At 38.7% G+C, this 17,179-nt stretch overlaps 1 protein-coding gene across 1 annotated transcript in view; it reads left to right on the forward strand.

The window, feature by feature from the left end:
* eng (endoglin) overlaps positions 1–15,714 on the forward strand; it is a 66,704-nt gene extending 50,990 nt beyond the window's left edge. The window contains exons 6-13 of the mRNA XM_061799701.1: positions 2,092–2,308; positions 2,386–2,488; positions 2,573–2,765; positions 4,221–4,369; positions 5,300–5,530; positions 7,057–7,123; positions 10,096–10,206; positions 11,936–15,714. Of these exons, the coding sequence (XP_061655685.1) occupies positions 2,092–2,308; positions 2,386–2,488; positions 2,573–2,765; positions 4,221–4,369; positions 5,300–5,530; positions 7,057–7,123; positions 10,096–10,206; positions 11,936–12,099 (1,235 nt within the window). The 3' untranslated portion in view covers positions 12,100–15,714. The remainder of the gene's footprint in view (positions 1–2,091; positions 2,309–2,385; positions 2,489–2,572; positions 2,766–4,220; positions 4,370–5,299; positions 5,531–7,056; positions 7,124–10,095; positions 10,207–11,935) is intronic.
* Positions 15,715–17,179: the final 1,465 nt, after the last annotated feature.

The following is a 17,179-nucleotide window of genomic DNA, read 5'->3' on the forward strand; positions in this document are numbered from 1 at the left end:
CTGTTTGACCCAGTTTTGTATCCGCTTTGTCCGTATTTGGCTAAGAGCCCCCCCCCCCCCCCCCCCCCCCATTCCTCTGATTGGTTGCCTCCGTGTTGAAGACCCATTTGTGAGAGAACATGTGTTTATGTTGAGCGCGCTGGCTCGGGGGCGGAAAGGAAAGGCAGAGATCTTCGCTAGTGACGTAGATAAGCTTGAGAAATTCGAATGACCCGATTTCAGGCCTGTCGGCAGAAAAACGTCTGAAACTCGGGATGCGTGGACCATTTTAATTCATATTTCATGTTACTTCAGCACCAATATACAGGTAACGCCCAAATACTAGAAAGTTGGTTTGGTAAAATATGGGACCTTTGAGAAATGCACATATTAAGGCATGGGTGAAAAAGAATTGGATTATGGACAATGATAAAAAGTGGTCCAGATATATGCTGTTCTTTAGGAATGGGTACGGATCAGAGGAGGGTGATGTCTACCTTACTGTAAGGGTTGAGGCAATCCAGGGAAATAGTAGCTCAATAATGTTGACTTTTCTGTGGCTATACACTATTGGCTCATATTCTGTAAGGATTTGGGAAATTCAAGCAGCAGGAACAGGTTGTAATGTTCCATGACCTGTGGGGGGTGGGGGGGGGGGGGGGGGGGGGGGGGTGTTGTTGGTCTTGTTGCTGTCTTGCATGTGCAGTTGAAAGCTGGGTAAATATAAAATTCAAGTTCCCCTGGAAAGAGCGCAAAAGAGAGAGAAAGCTTTGGAATTCACACCGTGCAAGTTACCAACAGGAAAATACATACTAAGCAGCTGTGGACATTAAAATTTTCGATGCCTCCGTTCCTCGACAGTCTGACTGAATGTTAAAGGAGATGTAAGTGATTATTGGAATCTTTGTAGTAGCCGACACTCTCAACAGGTGGAGACTGAGGTTTCTGTCAAAAGCTGTTTAATATGTGCATGGTTTACATTTGTGTTTGCAAAAACTATTTACAATCCAGTACATGCAGCACTATGCAAAAACTTCAAGGTATTTGGCTTTTGTGTGACATCTCGGATCCAAAAAAGAATCGAAAATGCAAAATAACCTTTACAAAAGAACTTGAATTTCCCCTCAATGTTTTAATGCATGTCCCACTGTTCAATGTTTCAGTGATTTCCTTTTTTTTTTTTTTTTAATACAAAACTTACAACAGGTGTTTTTTTGTTAGTTTTTTTCTTAACTTCCAAAGATGTTCACTTCTGTGCCTTTCTGTGACCTCGTCCAGTCTCTCTGTATCTCTGTTGCGATCTGCTAAAAACACTGCCCCTCTAAGCTCAGTGGCCACTTCCTTCTAAGAACATCCTGCTTGCAGCATCAAAATGGCGTGGTACTGTTGATCAGTTGTTAGGTGGTCTCATGATGTCAAAATGGGAACAGCATGATGAAGAGGACTGTTAAATGATCAATTCTATTTGGACCACGTAATGTTTTGGTGTATTCATGGATCAAACACCTGTGGTAAATTTTGACTTTCACCTCCTTGTTGGAGAACAGCAAGTTGTGTAAAAATTATTGAAACACTGAACCGTTTCACATGAGCATTCAAAAGCATAGAAAATATCAAATTAACTTCACCTGTAAAGGTTGTAGTGCATTTCAGTTTCATCCTGAAATTTCAGTCGAAAGCAGAATATCTCAAACTTTTTTTTGTTAGTGAGGTCTATGTTAATTTACTATCGCTTTTTCAAATAAAGGTGCCCCCTCAAATAGACACCCCTACCCCATCTGCATTTGAGTGAATAAACCCCCAAGAAATATGATTTTAGAATGTGTTACTGTCAAACATTGATAGAAAAATTACCAAAACTTAATAGATGCATCCATGCCTGCGCTGGATCTCATGAACAATGCTCTGTGTTGATTGACACTGCTTGAGCTGCTTCTCATATAAACATGTGGAAAGAAAAAAATAAAATAGAAATACCCTTCTGGCTGTCAATAAAAAGTGAGCATTATTATGTTTCTTGTATGGGATCATGGCTTGTACAAACAGAGCGTGTTTTATTTAGCTGAAATGTCAATGAATGCACACGAATTTCAAAACAAGGGACTTGTGCAGGAACAAAAGGTGGTTCTGGAGAATGCGTGCTCCACAGCGAAGATCCGTCTGAAAAGCACTTCATAAAGATTGAAGCCACGCCCTTGACGTCTTCATTCAAGTCCTGCTCTCCCCCACCGGAGCCGGAGAAGCAGCAGCCACGCGGCCCCACTGTCAATGACGAGGACGCCGCATCGGAGCTTCATATCATCAATATCCCAGAGGATGCCAATATTCGGTAGGCGACGAAATCGTATATTGCCCTGGTCCTCTTGAAGTGTAAATGTCTTCAATCTTGCATTCTTGGTGTTACAGCAACCTGTCTGTTCGCGTGGACACGAGAAAGTCCAGCGTGTTCTTGAGGGGTCCTCGCGGCACCACGTGGACCGTCCTCAACCCGCAGCACACCAAGTTCTGTGTAGGACTTGCCATCTTGCATTATTTACACTTACTGTTCCAGAGTCATGACTAATTCACTGGGCCTGCCTCCACACCTCTCTAGTCCAACAATGAGATTGTGCTGCCCGCCATGACCCATCGAATTCAGCCCTTGTTTGAGTTGAGCAGTGACCAGGCGGAGGACGTGCAGAGGAAGGCTTTGGATTATTTTAAGGCAGACACCTTCACGAGCTACACCGAAATGAGGCCCGAGGGCTCCCAGTTGTTGCTGGTGCTTGGTCGAGACACCCCAGCAGGTAATGAAAATACAGTGGTCTCGGCTCTAATAAACCTCAATTCATACATTATAGAGCCATATTCTCCCGTGTGCATACATCAGTGGCTGCATGCATTCTCCCGTCCACTCAAATCTGTAATGTACACACCCTCGTGCCATGTATGCACACTGGGTGGAGCGACCCTAAAATGTGGGCGTTCCCGGTCAAATCTGGAACTGCCCACATGCTGTCGCATTCTCCGTCCAGCGCTCTGTGAATGTGAAACATTGCACATTTTCATTCCTGTCAATGGCCAGGCGACGGCTGACTCGTGCTGACGGTATGGGACCTACCTGGCTTGCTTCTATGTCAGTCATCAAATAAGTTAGTTGCTCGCCCGGTCTGTGGCGCAAAGAAGGTTGCAGGGGCACTGCTGATCTTTAGAACGGGAGGCACAGCCCTTTTTTTTTTTTTGCCCTTTTTTTTTTTATTGATGGTCCTCGAAACGTGTTCAGTCATAAGCACAATACTCGGATTGTTATTTTTATTGGACTCATTTCATACAGAAAAAAACCAAACAAAACACCTGCTCTCCTTCAAAGTATAGCATGTTGGACAGAGCGCTACACATCTGTTACGGAAGGTATTTTCATATTTAAAGTGTGCTTTAGATTCTCAATGGGTGTCTATAACATTCAGAAGTCTCCATGTTCCAAAACTCCATGATTTCCAGCCAGCCTCAGACTTCAATGACTCACACCTTTTTGGTGGTTGCGCTCAAATTTCCTGGTTATGCACGGTGGGTTTGTCAGAAGTATGGAAGTATGTGCATAGCTAAAAAGTGCGCCATCCAGGCACGTTAAAAAAAAGACTTGCATGCCAACGGGAGAATATGGCCCATTATGAATAAACGCCTCACTTCAAATAGAACTACACAAAGTACAACATAACTGACTGTCAAGCTCACTAACTAACTAAATGAACTAACAAATTAACCAACCAACCAGCTGACTGATTAACCAACTAGGGGAACTAATGAATACATGACCCAACAAGCTACCTGGCCAACCAACGAGCTAACTTGCTAGATAACTCAATGAACTAACAGAAAAATGAACCAACCAACAAGCTACCTGACTAGCTCACTAACTAGATAGCTAGCTCGTTATATGGTTTGTTAGTGAGCGTGGTGTTTTTTTGTTGTTGTCCCCCCCCCCCCCACCGTTTACATCATGAGTCAGGTAGCTAGGTTACATGTACTGTACTTCATTTTGTTTTTTTAATTCAAAAAATACACCCCCCCCAAAGAAACAGATACATGCATGTTTTTTGTTTGGCAGCGACAGTGTTATTTTTTTGGTATTTCATGAAAATTACTAACAGTATTACTTAATATTATAAAGCCCCCCAAGGTAACTTTTATTTGTGCCCCATACAAAGGGAAAACTTGCAACAGTTGGCGATACATGAACGTAATCTGTCTTTTTGCTTCAGTAACAGAAACAGTAACAGAAGCTATGTTGTCAACCACGACGGAGCCTCATCAGATGCCTCTGCTGATGCAGCTCTACACGTCACCTGATTTTCACTCGCCCCTGGACCCCAATACCAAGGTGCAGAGTGACAAGAGAATCTATGCCGAGGTAAGAGTAACAACACGTCTCAGACAGTCTGAAGAATGTAGTAGGTTACAATAAGAGCTACAATGGCACCCAGAGGAGTGCAGACCTGTGCCAAGGCCTTCGTTTGATTGATCTTGACTAAAGTGTTGTGGGTTTTGCCCCCTGTATTTTTTATTTTATAAAATATCATGGAAATCTTTCGGGTACTTTTGCGTAATATTCCTAGCAAAGCAACTTACTAACTCACTAAACAAACATACCAACACACATCTAATGATAAATGAAATAACAGTGGTTTTCCTTGCAAATCACTCTGCAGCCTTTTTGGGTACAGTAATGTTTACGTTCATGTAATTACTGCGAGCCCTAAATGGCCACCACCTCCCACAATGCAACACTGTATTGTGGGAGGCTAACTAAATCAATTGCAGAACGGACCAACAAACAAACTACTTAATTAATTGAACGAACTAATGAAATAACAAGCTAACTACTCTAACTAAATGAACTAACGAACGCACCAACAAGCCAATTACTTGATTCAATTAACAAATGTAAAAACAAGCTAAATATCTATTTATGATCTGATCTATTAACTAACAATCTAACATTGGTAACAAGCCAATTAACTAACTGATTTACTAAGTGAACTAATGCTCAACCAACCAACACACTAATAATAAAATTAAAGAAATAATCAACCAATCAACTAACAAGGTAACCAACTAAATAAACGGACAAATGAGCAATCATGCGAGCAACTAAGTAAATTGATTAACTATTTAAAGAAATAATGAATGAACGAACTAACTTACTAAACTAAGCAATTAATTAAACTAACCAATTAGTTTCTTGGCACTTAGATGCATTTGTGATTCGGATTTATTTAGGTTAAGAATTATGGGTTTGATCCCCTGTTTATCTTTTGTTTGAATGATATTATTTTGTCAGATTTCGGGGCACACTCTGGGCGATATCGTCCTGACCATCAAAGTGATGAGCTGCTTCGTGCACTCCAAAGGCTCCTGCCCGGTAGTACAGGAGCTCCCCTTCATACCAGAGTTCTGCTCGTCAAATTTATGTCCCACCAGCACACGACTGAGCTTCTCCTTGGATCAGCTGCAGGAGCTCAGCTCCACCACTTGGGACCTGGAATGTTCTGTCAAACTGTGCTACAGCGAGGTAACAACTCAGAAAAGACGCTGCTTTTTAAATCCACATGGATGTGACAGTTCATTACATCACTAGTGAGAAATGTAGCGCATCACACACAGTCTGATCAATAAATGACAAACATGGAGGATGTCAGGGCGGGTTTAGGGCTCATTAAGTAGAGGTGGGCAATATACAGTATATCGCCTTTGATATAATTGTGAGCATTGCTTTAACGATGTGCAATTTTACATTACCGAGTATTCATACTGTCTCGAAAAGAAAACAACCAAACGGGTGCATGGGTGGCATAGGACGAAGAGAGAAAGGAGGAAGCGTATAAAGTCGTCATTCGCCGAATCAGTGGACATGATTCAGTCATGTGACAAGCAAAACAAACTCTCGATCTCAAAGTTGTGGGCTGACTCCGAGCAATCTTTTCAAGAGATTAGCATCTTAACAACTGGGTGAATGGTCGCTATGGACCTCAATGGAACGTATGTATAATTTTTTTGTTGGCCAACAGGAAAATGACACAGGCCACTTGATGTATGTGCTGACTTCCCAAACGTGGCAAGTTTAAAAGTGAAGCGAAGAGAATGAAGAATGCCCACTACTGTTTTAATTGTATATTCACTGGAGGATTTCTTCATTTTGAGTAACATTAACAAAAAAAACTGTGCAGTCACTATTGGGGAGGCTCATGGTGGAGCTAGCTAGTTCATGTCACTATCCCATCACTGATCACCCACTGCTGCTAAACTTGTCACCAGGATAAAAAAAAGATTCCGCGGTCATGACGTCTCATATCGTCATCGTCATAGGTAACTAGTAACTGCATCGGAATACGTTTCTAAAGTAACCCTCCCAACCCTGAGTATGAGGAATGTGTAAAACTTTGCGATTCCACAAGCACGACTACCGCTAAAGAAAAGATAAATCTGCACAACGCACTCATAAAACACTCCCCAAGTCATTTAACAAATGCGTATCATAGGACAAAGCAGGTATATGTTGCCAAGACATAAAGAATGTCATCAACTACATTTCTTTCTGCAGTGTTCAAGACAAATTTGTATGATCGTGTGTGCTGTTGTGACAAACAAAAATCTATTTAGTTCAAAAATGTCATTCGGTTTACATTTAGATGTCATCGAAATTGTTTTTGTTTTGTTACAAAAGCTTAACTAAAATAGTATTGCACAAGCCTGATTTGGCCTGTTCTCCTGTATACAGCCTGGACATAACTTGAAGTTATTAATTGTTAACTATTGCCATACAATATTCTTGTGCAATGTTTTGCAGTAAATGAAGCACTATACAAAATAAGAGCTGTTATTTTGAAACGCTGTGTCTTTCAATACATGTCATGAGAAGTATAGTAAGTAGAGATTTACACCATTTTTTAAAGGATATTGTCAAATTATCATTATTGTAAAATAAAATAAAAATAGAGATTTTTCTTTTTTTTTTTGGCCCATGTTGCCCACCCCTACTCATTAGAGGCTCAAATGCAGGACATCTTAGTCAACTGTTTGTCTTTTGCTGCTCACCAGAAATGTGGCGATGGAGGACGAGTGAAAAGGAACTTGGAGGTTACCCAGCCTTGTCAACAAACGCTCAGTAAGTTCAGCTTAATCTCCAACATTTGTTCTACTCGCTGCTTTCACTGCACCCTACCAAAGATGATATTTTGCGACAGTTAACAGTCCAGTAGAATCAGACGTGATCGTGGCACAATGTTGTTTGTGTCGATGTTACGAGGAATTTTGGGACTTATTCTGCCCAGTCTTAGCACTTTTCTGCATTTCTCCATTTAAGTCATTTTTATTTTGTTTTAAACTCCACTCAGCAATTTACTTAAAAAGAAATATTGTATTTATATTATTTATTTTATTTTGACATGTTCAGTCATTATTTGTTTCTTTATATTTTATTTTTAGCATTTTGTAAATGTACTTCATGTATTTTTTTCAATTTTAAATATATTTTTCATTTGTTCAATTCATTGTAATTGCATTTTTTTCCATTGTAAAGCAACATTTTATTTATTTGTTTTATTCCTGTTTCAATGTTTTTTTTAAATGTTTTTTGTTACTATTACTTTTTCCTTTATTTTAATGAATTTTTATGAGTTTTCTTTCAGTTCCTCTTTATTTTAACATTACCGACAAAGTTAACATTAGTCTTGTTTTTTATTGATATATACATTTTTGTATTTTATATATTAATCTTTTTAAAACAATTTCCTATGCAATTTAACATACTTTTTCCCCCCCCAATGTTTACACACAAAACCTGTTTTTTCTTTTTAAAATTATTGCCATTTTGGTTTTAGAATTTTGTACTTGCGTTTAATTTTTTAAACTCATATCATATATTACATTTTTAAAAAGTGGTATAATTGCAGAAACACTACCAGTACAGTGTAGAAATACTGTACATTTTCTTTGTAAAGATGAGACAGAACTGAAGGATTCGTCAACTTATGTTTTGTTTCCAAATGGCCAGTGGTCTCCTTGCTCTGTGTCCTCACTGCTGGCTCCAGTTTGGGTGGCTATTGTTACTGAGTGCACCAGAAGCGGCGTGCAGGCGGTCGTCATAGCAGTGAACTCAGGATGCCGCCTTTGCAAGTGGGTGCGGAGCCAAGAGGGGGCGGGGGCGGGGAGCTCGTCCTCTAGGAAGGCCTGCAGCCTGACCTTGTGGTCACAATCACAAGTAACGACCCTCAGGGGACGTGGCCCGGAGCCCTTTGTGTTTTCCACGGGGGGTTTTGACTGCGCTGCTGTCCAAACACGGGAGCTGGGCCTACAGCTATTGTCGGCCCATTGGACCGCCATTACTCAAGCACGCAGGAACACTTAGATGATTCCAGCGGTAGAATCACGCGAGGAAGTGGAGGCTGATTAAAAGGAGGGAAACCTGCAGTTTGTCTGGCCTATTCCCCCTTTATCTTCTTTCCTTTGGGTCATACACCGCAGTGGTTTCACAAGGATTTAGTATGATTTTCTACTTTTTTCGCTGATGTGTAGTTTTTTTTTAAGAATCTTTGCTTCCAGACTCAAGGCAAATGTTCGGTGATGTGGTTGGACCGTTGTGCTAAATGTTTCACCTATAGATGTCACATTGTCAAAAAGATCCCTGTTCACACACCTTAAAGACTGCAACACACATGCCAGGCCACTAGTTGGCAATGTAAAGAAACATGACGTACCAACTCCCACATAAACCATATTTGGAATGCCTTCCATGTGATAAGAATTTGATATAAGTAAGTTTATTTTGCTAGTTGGCTTTATAAAAAGATATATGAGCAGAAACAGAATTGGAAAGAACAGTCTCATTTTCAACTTCCAACTCTTAAAGACCCAAGAAAAAGCATGCATCTGCAATTGTGTTGTATATTTTTTCTTTGTATCCTGAAAACAGTCATATTGTTTTCTCAGAACAGACATTTTTCCCAACACGCAAGTAAAGAAGTCATAGTTTGTTTTTGCAAAAAAGTAAACATATTTGTCGTTTTAATGAAAGACAAATAATGTTTGCTTGTTTTTCAGAGAAATGGGGAAAAAAGTCATATTCTTCTGACGCATCCTTCTGATTTGTGACAGCATGAAAAAAAATGAAATTAGCCACCTGCAAAGTAGCTTTTTTAGCAAAGTTTTAAGTAATAAATTGTACACAGCAGGTCTGTTGATTTTAGTAAATTTGGAGTGTCGCGCAGACATGAGTTTTTCTTTTTATCTAATGACCATAATTAGGGTTTGTTATTCTATCCTGTATATATTTTTTGGGTCAAGGAAAAGAAATCTCACATTGGTGTTGGAGATATTAAATGTTTTTCCTCACATTTGTCCGTTCCAAAAAAGTTAAGTCTGATTTATTGTATTTCCCAAAACCTCCAAATGTCATATTTGACATTTTTTCCGTAAAACAAAAAGTGAACAATATTTTTTCTCTTTTCTTACAAACACAGAAAACTTGTCTTTCTTCACATCAGAAAGACAGAAAAGTCATTTGTTTTTTGGATATTAAAAAAAAGCCTTATTTGTTCTGAAAAATTCATAAGTCATATGTTTTTTTCTAAAGCGAAAGGAAAGTATTGTTTTTTTTTAAGGAGGTAAGTCATATTTGATCTTTACCACACACCTTCAAACAGTTTTCATCTTTCAGTCTAAAATGATGGTGTCATTTGCAAACCATGTTTGTATTTTTCACTGCTAAAAAGTAGTTGTCACAAAAACCTGTATCAATTTCATGTCAAAAATGTTTTGTCCTTAAACATCCTTTCAACCCTCAATAACAAATATGGATCCGTATTGCGTCTTAGCTAATTTAGTCTGACCTTTCCTATGTTGGCTTCATTGTGTGAATCCATTCAGTTGCATTGAAGCAGCCGGAATAAAACTCACTTCGGCAGCCCAACATCATGTTTGCCACATTTTGCCTCGAGGGTGTTCAATGTGATTGTCAACATAGTCTGCTGCTGTGTGTACCAATAGAGGTGAAGACGTGTGGAAAAGGCTCAGTGCTGTCATTGATGTTGAAGGTTGCATCATGTCTTTTTTCTTTTCATTTTCATGTATATGTTTCAGACACTCCCTACTTTGATTTTGGCCTCCCCGGCGTCCTGGGCATCGCCTTTGGAGGCTTCCTGATAGGAGTGTTACTAATTGGAGCGCTGTGGTTTATCAAAATAAAAACAGGTAGGGTCACTATTTCATATGCTTAATTCAATACCAGTCCTCCAAGTTAACATAGATATTTTAATTCAACAGCCGTCAATGGCAGTGAATGAGTTTTTAACAATAAGACTACTGTACATGCTTTCATAAAGAGTTTGTTTGACTCGTACCGAGAGTGTCCGTTTGTTTGCCCATATGTTAGAAAGCAACAGTCAGTGAACCATTTTTTCATGCTAGGACATGTTTTTTCCATTAACTGGCAATTATATTCCTGAAAATATTTTATTATCAACAGTCATATTCATTGACCCCCCCCCCCCCCCCCCCCCCCCCAAATAAGTAATGTTTGTTTTTCTTTCGAAAAATCTCAGAAATCTATACAGTGGAACCTCAATTTAACGGACTAATAGGGGTGGAGGGGTCATCCGTTACAGCCGATTGTCTGTTATTGAAGCACTTTTTTTTTTTTTTGTGGCCATATGCACCAATATTACTGTACAGTACAAAATTATGTTATAAAGTTTTGTACTTTTTTCATGGCTTAAAACACCCAGTACAGTACAGGGTTATTGCAAATAAATATAAAAAAGCTTTTAAAAGTTAAATCAAGGTTCCACTGTATTGTTGTTTACCCAAAAAAACAAACAAAAAAGGTTTTTAATTTTCTGCGTGTTGTGCTTCCAAAGACAAGTAATATTTATGTCTTTAAAAACAGTCAAATTTGTTGCTTTTCCACACTAAAGCATCTGGAAGAAGAAAAAAAAAAAAAGTAATATTTCGTTGTTTAAGCCAAGACCTAGCAAAAGTTGTATTGTTCGTCAAAATGGCAAAAAAAAAAACATTGCATGTAATTTCCTTGATTCCTTGACATGTAAATTGTGTTCAATTTCAATACCCCCCCAAAAAAACAACAACTTATCCTAAAAAAACGACAGTCTTGTTCGTTGTTGATTCCACCCCCCCAAAAAGTAATACGTTGTTCCCCTGCTATTCACGGTGGATAGGGACCAAGCACTGCTGCGAATAGACAAAATCTGCTAGTGATTGACGCCCCCGCCAAAAAGGTTTCTAATTGCCTATAGATGCCATTAGATGATGGAAAAGTACTAATTTTATATTATAAAATATATAACTGACTAAATAAAGCTCCTCTCCTCACTTGAACATAGTTCCTTGGCATCAACATGCGATAAGCAATACTTGTATACCTATATTGGAAAGGGCTTTGGCCCGAGCACAAAAACAGCAGATGGTTGAGCTTTTCAACATATAATGCAGGATAGGTTAAAGAAAATGTCCACCAATAGATGAATTGGCATCCCGCAAATATGCGGGGAACGCTGGATTTCTTGTTTTTTGAAAAATGTAGGAAATATACAGTATGTATTTTTATATGTACACAAATATATATAGAAATGTGTGTGTGTGGGCAAGTCCTATTTCTTGTCTATCACAGTGAGAAATACTTAAGCGAAATTGAGAAAATAATGGTAATTGTTTTTTTGTTTTGTTTGAGACACAAAGCATTGTCCTATTGTTTATTCCCAAAGACTACAAACAAATTCATGGTCGTAGCTTTCCCAAAAATATACATATTTGTTGTTTTTTGTAATAGGACCAAAAGTTGTACAAACAAACAAAAGTCAGATTGTGTCTTCCCTATGCATGACGTTAACAGCATTTAACACCACACCGCTTTATTTCGGTACTTGGCGGAGGTAATAATGGCTTGAGGTTCTACTTGATTCAGGCTACCCGACTGGATTGGACATGGCCTCCTCCCTGTCTTCCGGCTGTCCCTGCTCGGGAGCCAAGCAGCAGCCCTCGTCGTCAAACCCTTCCGCCTCAGAGAACAGCAGCGCTAACGCGAGCATCGGAAGCACGCAGAGCACACCCACCAGCAGCATGGCGTGAGATTCGGGCGAGCACATCACCACCACCAGCGGAGACGGATTTGTCCAAACCCCTTAAAGTTAGTTACGTTTAGTTTTCTTTCACAAAGAGAGAAAACTAAACCCAATCCATCCCTTTTTATTTTTTTAAATTAAAATTCCTCATATTTGATATACAAGCCTGGACTTGATGCAGTCGGGCTGTTTGTCTTGTCGGCTGGCGGTGTCTAATGGATGGCGTGTGACGCTCACCTCTGCGGTCTCCCTTTAAAGTGCGGTTTCCAGACAGGAAGTTAAAGAGGGCAAGAGGAAAAGAAAAACAAATTGGCTTCCAGCAACAGGAAAAACAAACCTTGTCTTCCCCTGAGAGCTAGCAGGAAATTCACCGCATTCCTCCACCAATTGTGACGGTTGCGATCGCCGGCGCAATCAAAGTCGGGACGGCGGGAGATGAAGCGAACGACAGAGATGGAAAAAGGCTAGCTGACTGCGTCCACACGGTTATCGAAACATCTTAAACACTCCCTGAAAGAGGTATCTGTCTCCATATTTCCCATCGCCCTTTATGACATATTTGATGCTAACGACTAACAGCTCGTAGGCGGGAGATGAAACAGAAAGACCAACATAGGAAAAACTACTTGTTGCATCCTATCGGTTAGTGTTACTTCTAGTACCTCACCTAAGGAGGTATTTGTCTCTGTATTTGTTTCCATATTTTCATTCATCCATTTTGATCATATTTCCTGTTGCCCTTTATAACAAATTTGATGCTAACTGCTAACAGCTCTTTTATCAGCTTTTCAGTGGAAGGGAGATGAAGCAAAAAGGCAGACGTGGGGGAAAAAAAACAGCTAACTGCGTCCAAATAGTTTGCAAAAACCTTGGTTAGTTACGTCTAAAAAAATGTCTGTATTCATATTTTCCATTGGCCTTTTTTGTTAATTTAATGCTAACTGCTAACAGTTCTTATTTTAGCTATTTGAGAGATGGGAAATGCAGCGAAAAAGCCAACTTGGAAAAGAAAAGCGTTGTTCTACTAGCTGCATTCAAACAGTTAGCAAAACGTCTAAATCACTTCCTGAAAGAGATATGTCTCCATATTTCATATTGCCCTTTATGACAAATTTGCAAAACGTCAGTGAGGTAGCTAAAAACACACCCTAAAAGCAGGAACTGTCTTTGTATTTCCTGTCGCCACCACTAACGCCTCTGATATTAGCTTATACCGCTGAAGGAAAAAAACATTCAAGGATCACTTACTGAAGGACTCTTGAAGGTAGCAATCTATTAGTCAATGTTAGGAAATGCAACGTTAGGAAATGTAGCATTTGTCAGTTAGCACAACACAACACAGAACGTTGAACACTGCCTCAGTCGGCTGCTGGACAGAGGGATTGGTGTAAATGTATGTTAAAGCTCTTTTTTTTTTCACAATTGCCTGTATTACAAAAATGTATAAAAATATAATTGCAGGCAATGTAAAAAAACCAAAAAAAAAAAACGTTATCATCGCCTATTACTGTTACAGCCTGCAATATGATTTTAATGACTTATATTCATGTAATAGATGTAAGCAGTAAATTCCCGCTGGTTGCTTTCAACAATTCACTCTCCCTAACATGTAACTGATCAGTGGCATCCATAGCAAGACTGCATTTTGTCACTGTCCAATGAAAAGCATGCATCTACTATGTTTTTTCTCTCCTTTTGTTTGGAAAAACCTAGAAAAGTCATGTTTGTTGTTTTTCCAAAAACAAACAAGTCACATTGGTTGTGTTTATGAAAAACAATGAAGTCGTATTTTTATATATATATAATGGGAAAAAAACCCATAAATATTTGTCTGGTTTTTGTAAACATAAAGAAAACTTATTTTTCTGAATAGCTGATTGTTTATTTTCCTCCAATTTTTCTGTCACAAGAAAAGTCACAAGATTTTTCAGGCAAAAAAAAAAAAAAGTCCCATTAGTAGTTTTGCAGAATAAAAATGTAAAAGTAAATATTTTTGTTTGTCAGAAATCAAGCTAATTTCTTCTTTTAAAAACAAGTCATACTTTTTCCCCCTGAAAAACAGACAAAAGTGTTTGTTTTTGAGAAAAACAAAGAAAAGACATTGTTTTCCCCACCAAACCATGTTCCAAATAACAAAGAAAACTTTTTTTTAATCTTCAACGTTTTAGACGAAAAACAGAGCTACGTGTTGTTTTTCCCAACAATAGTCATGTTTTTTGTTTTGGCTGGGAAAAAAAAGTGATTTGTTGTTTTTCCAACAACAAATGTTATTAGTTTTTTCCCCAAAATGAAGAAAACTCAGTCCTTTATTTTTCTGAAAAAACAAGCCATGTTTGTTGCTTTTCCAAAAAGGAATATGTGACAAAAAGATGTTTGTTTAGAGATAATTGTTAGAGATAATAAATGAGATAATTGGCATTTTCATGGCATTTTCATGAGTTCTATTTGTCCGGTTTGAAATCATTTTTCCCTAAAAAAAACCAAGAATAAGCCATTGTCAGTCTTTTCATTGGACAGTGTTGACTAGTTGAATCTTACCTCATTTGTATGCTCTGACTCCCTTAATTGCGTGTTTTTATGCTTCTGTATGTTTTTGTATGAAATATGGATCAGAGAAGGCCAGTACAAATCATCACTTGAGTATTTGTGCAATATGTGGAGGGGCGATGACATGGTGTTGTCGCTTTGTTTTTAATGTTTTAAAAACAGTTTATGATTTCCTGCCTTCATTTTAACCACTTATATACGGAGCAAAATCATGCTGCTGATGACATCATCACATCCTGTATTAAAATGTATCATAGAAGAATTGCAGGATTAATGTATCCGTCACAATATGCCCAACCCTTGTACGCAATGTCTACATCTTTTTTTGTACAACTGTTTGATAACTACTCTTTTCTCCCTGCATTTTGAAGAATTGGGACCAACTCTCAATGAAGGCACTTACCAAATGCACAATGTTTTGTTTTTGTATAGTTCCTTTTTCTTCATAGTTACTGTATACATTTGACTTGGCACACAAACTGACAAAAGTGACAAAAACAAGTGTACATTTATTGAGACTGCGTATTATGTTGTATGTGAAGGAATACACATTTTTTTTTAAAAGAAAATTACCTGAATAAAGTGATGACTGAATTAAATATCCTTTTATACACAGCCACAAGTCTGTGGCTGTGCACGTCTGAAAAAGAAATTCGTGATAAGGAAATGATGCTACAGATGTGCAAAAAGCCAGAAAAAAGAAAATTTTACAATAAATAAACGGGACTGGGGCTGTGCAAAAGATTATAGATTGGTAATCCCGCTATTATTTTATCATTACAATATTGTCAAATTGTTGTTGCTTTAGCTATATTGTACTGAGCAACCACAACAGGCATTGTACATCCATTCCAGTGTTCTAAGGTTGTAATGTCTTGGTGAAGCAGCATGTGGCTCATTGTGTTATTTTCATACCATTTGTTCCAAGTTACTGCAAACAATTGTATGTTTATGATCATAAGCAGGTCACCATGATTAGTGTTAGACCAAAGATCTTATATACTGCATTCCATGCATCGTCTCTGTACAATTACCTTTTTTTCCCAAATAAAAACAACCTATTTAAATAGAAGAATTGGTGACAGAAAGGCATTTCTATTTCCCATCATGCAACATACAGACAATGAACTGAAAGAGAGTGTTAGGAGTACTCTGCGAGGTTTTATTTTAAAAGCCAGGCGCCATTTCATAAACAGTGTGCTTGTAGATCTTGGAGCCATGCGAACAATGCATATTTACGGAGAACGATCAAACATGACATGTTTGCGTTGCCCTTTGGCCCTTGCACAGGATGCATTTTGCGTGCGTGTACGTGTGCGCGTTGGGCGTATGATGACGACCACCAGATGGTGCTATTTTTTAACGGTCCTATTTGGCAACGGATGTCAATAAGAGTAAAGAAAAGAAGCAAAATATTTGCCTACCATATATTAATAACCTATGAGTGGATCATTTGAACACGAAATTTAGAAAGTGTAAAAATAAAATACTAAAGCAATTTGAATGAATCAAGAAAGATCAATAGCTGGAAAACAGCTGTACATGATACAAAAGGACGTCACATAATAGAGACTTACAGAAAATAATTTAATGAAAAAAATAGATTTAAAAAATGGAAAATATCACAATCGACAATACTGTGTAAAAGTCTTGGGCCACCATTTGCTTTGTTTTTATCAGGACTATTTCCTTGATAGTCATTTAAAGTTTAAAAACATCCATCCATCCATTTTCATTACCGCTTCTCCTCACGAGGGTCGCGGGCTGCTGGAGCCTATCCCAGCTGTCTTCGGGTGGGAGGCGGGATACACCCTCGACCGGTCGCCAGCCAATCGCAGGCACATAGAAACAAACAACCATTCCCCCTCACATTCACACCTACGGGCCATTTAGAGTCTTCAATCAACCTACCGCGCGCATTTTTGGGATGTGGGAGGAAACCGGAGTGCCTGGAGAAAACCCACCCAGAAACGGGGAGAACCTGCAAACGCCACACAGGCGGGGCCGGGATTTGAACTGTGAGGCAGATGTGCTAACCAGTCGTCCACCGTGCTGGCTTTAAAAACATTTAAAGTTTAAAAAATTTAATGATTAAATCAGGATCACACATCACACTTTCTTTGTATGTATGGATTACTTGGGTTGTTCCCAACATCTGGTGAATACTTCCAAAGGTGCTATTGACCCAAAGATTTCAGCAGATGTTGGGAACAATCCAAGTAATCCATACATACAAAGTAGAACAAATAAGATCATAAATTAAGTTGTGTGTAAAAATGTGAAATGACACAAGGGAAAAGTTTTGAACACATGAAGAAAGGGAGGTGCAAAAAGGCATGGCAAGCAAAGACGACACCTAAGATCTATCAATAATCAAACAGCAATCCAGCCCCTTGCCAGTGCAAATGAATATCAGCTGGTTCAATCCAAATTGATGGCTGACAAAAAGGTCTCATTGCCACGGTGTGAGTCAAGACACATCTCATGATGGGTAACGGTAAAGAGGTATCTCTCGCAAACTAATTGTTGCAAAACATAAC

The sequence above is a fragment of the Phyllopteryx taeniolatus genome, chromosome 15 (assembly GCF_024500385.1).
Source record: "Phyllopteryx taeniolatus isolate TA_2022b chromosome 15, UOR_Ptae_1.2, whole genome shotgun sequence".
Taxonomy (NCBI): Eukaryota; Metazoa; Chordata; class Actinopteri; order Syngnathiformes; family Syngnathidae; genus Phyllopteryx; species Phyllopteryx taeniolatus.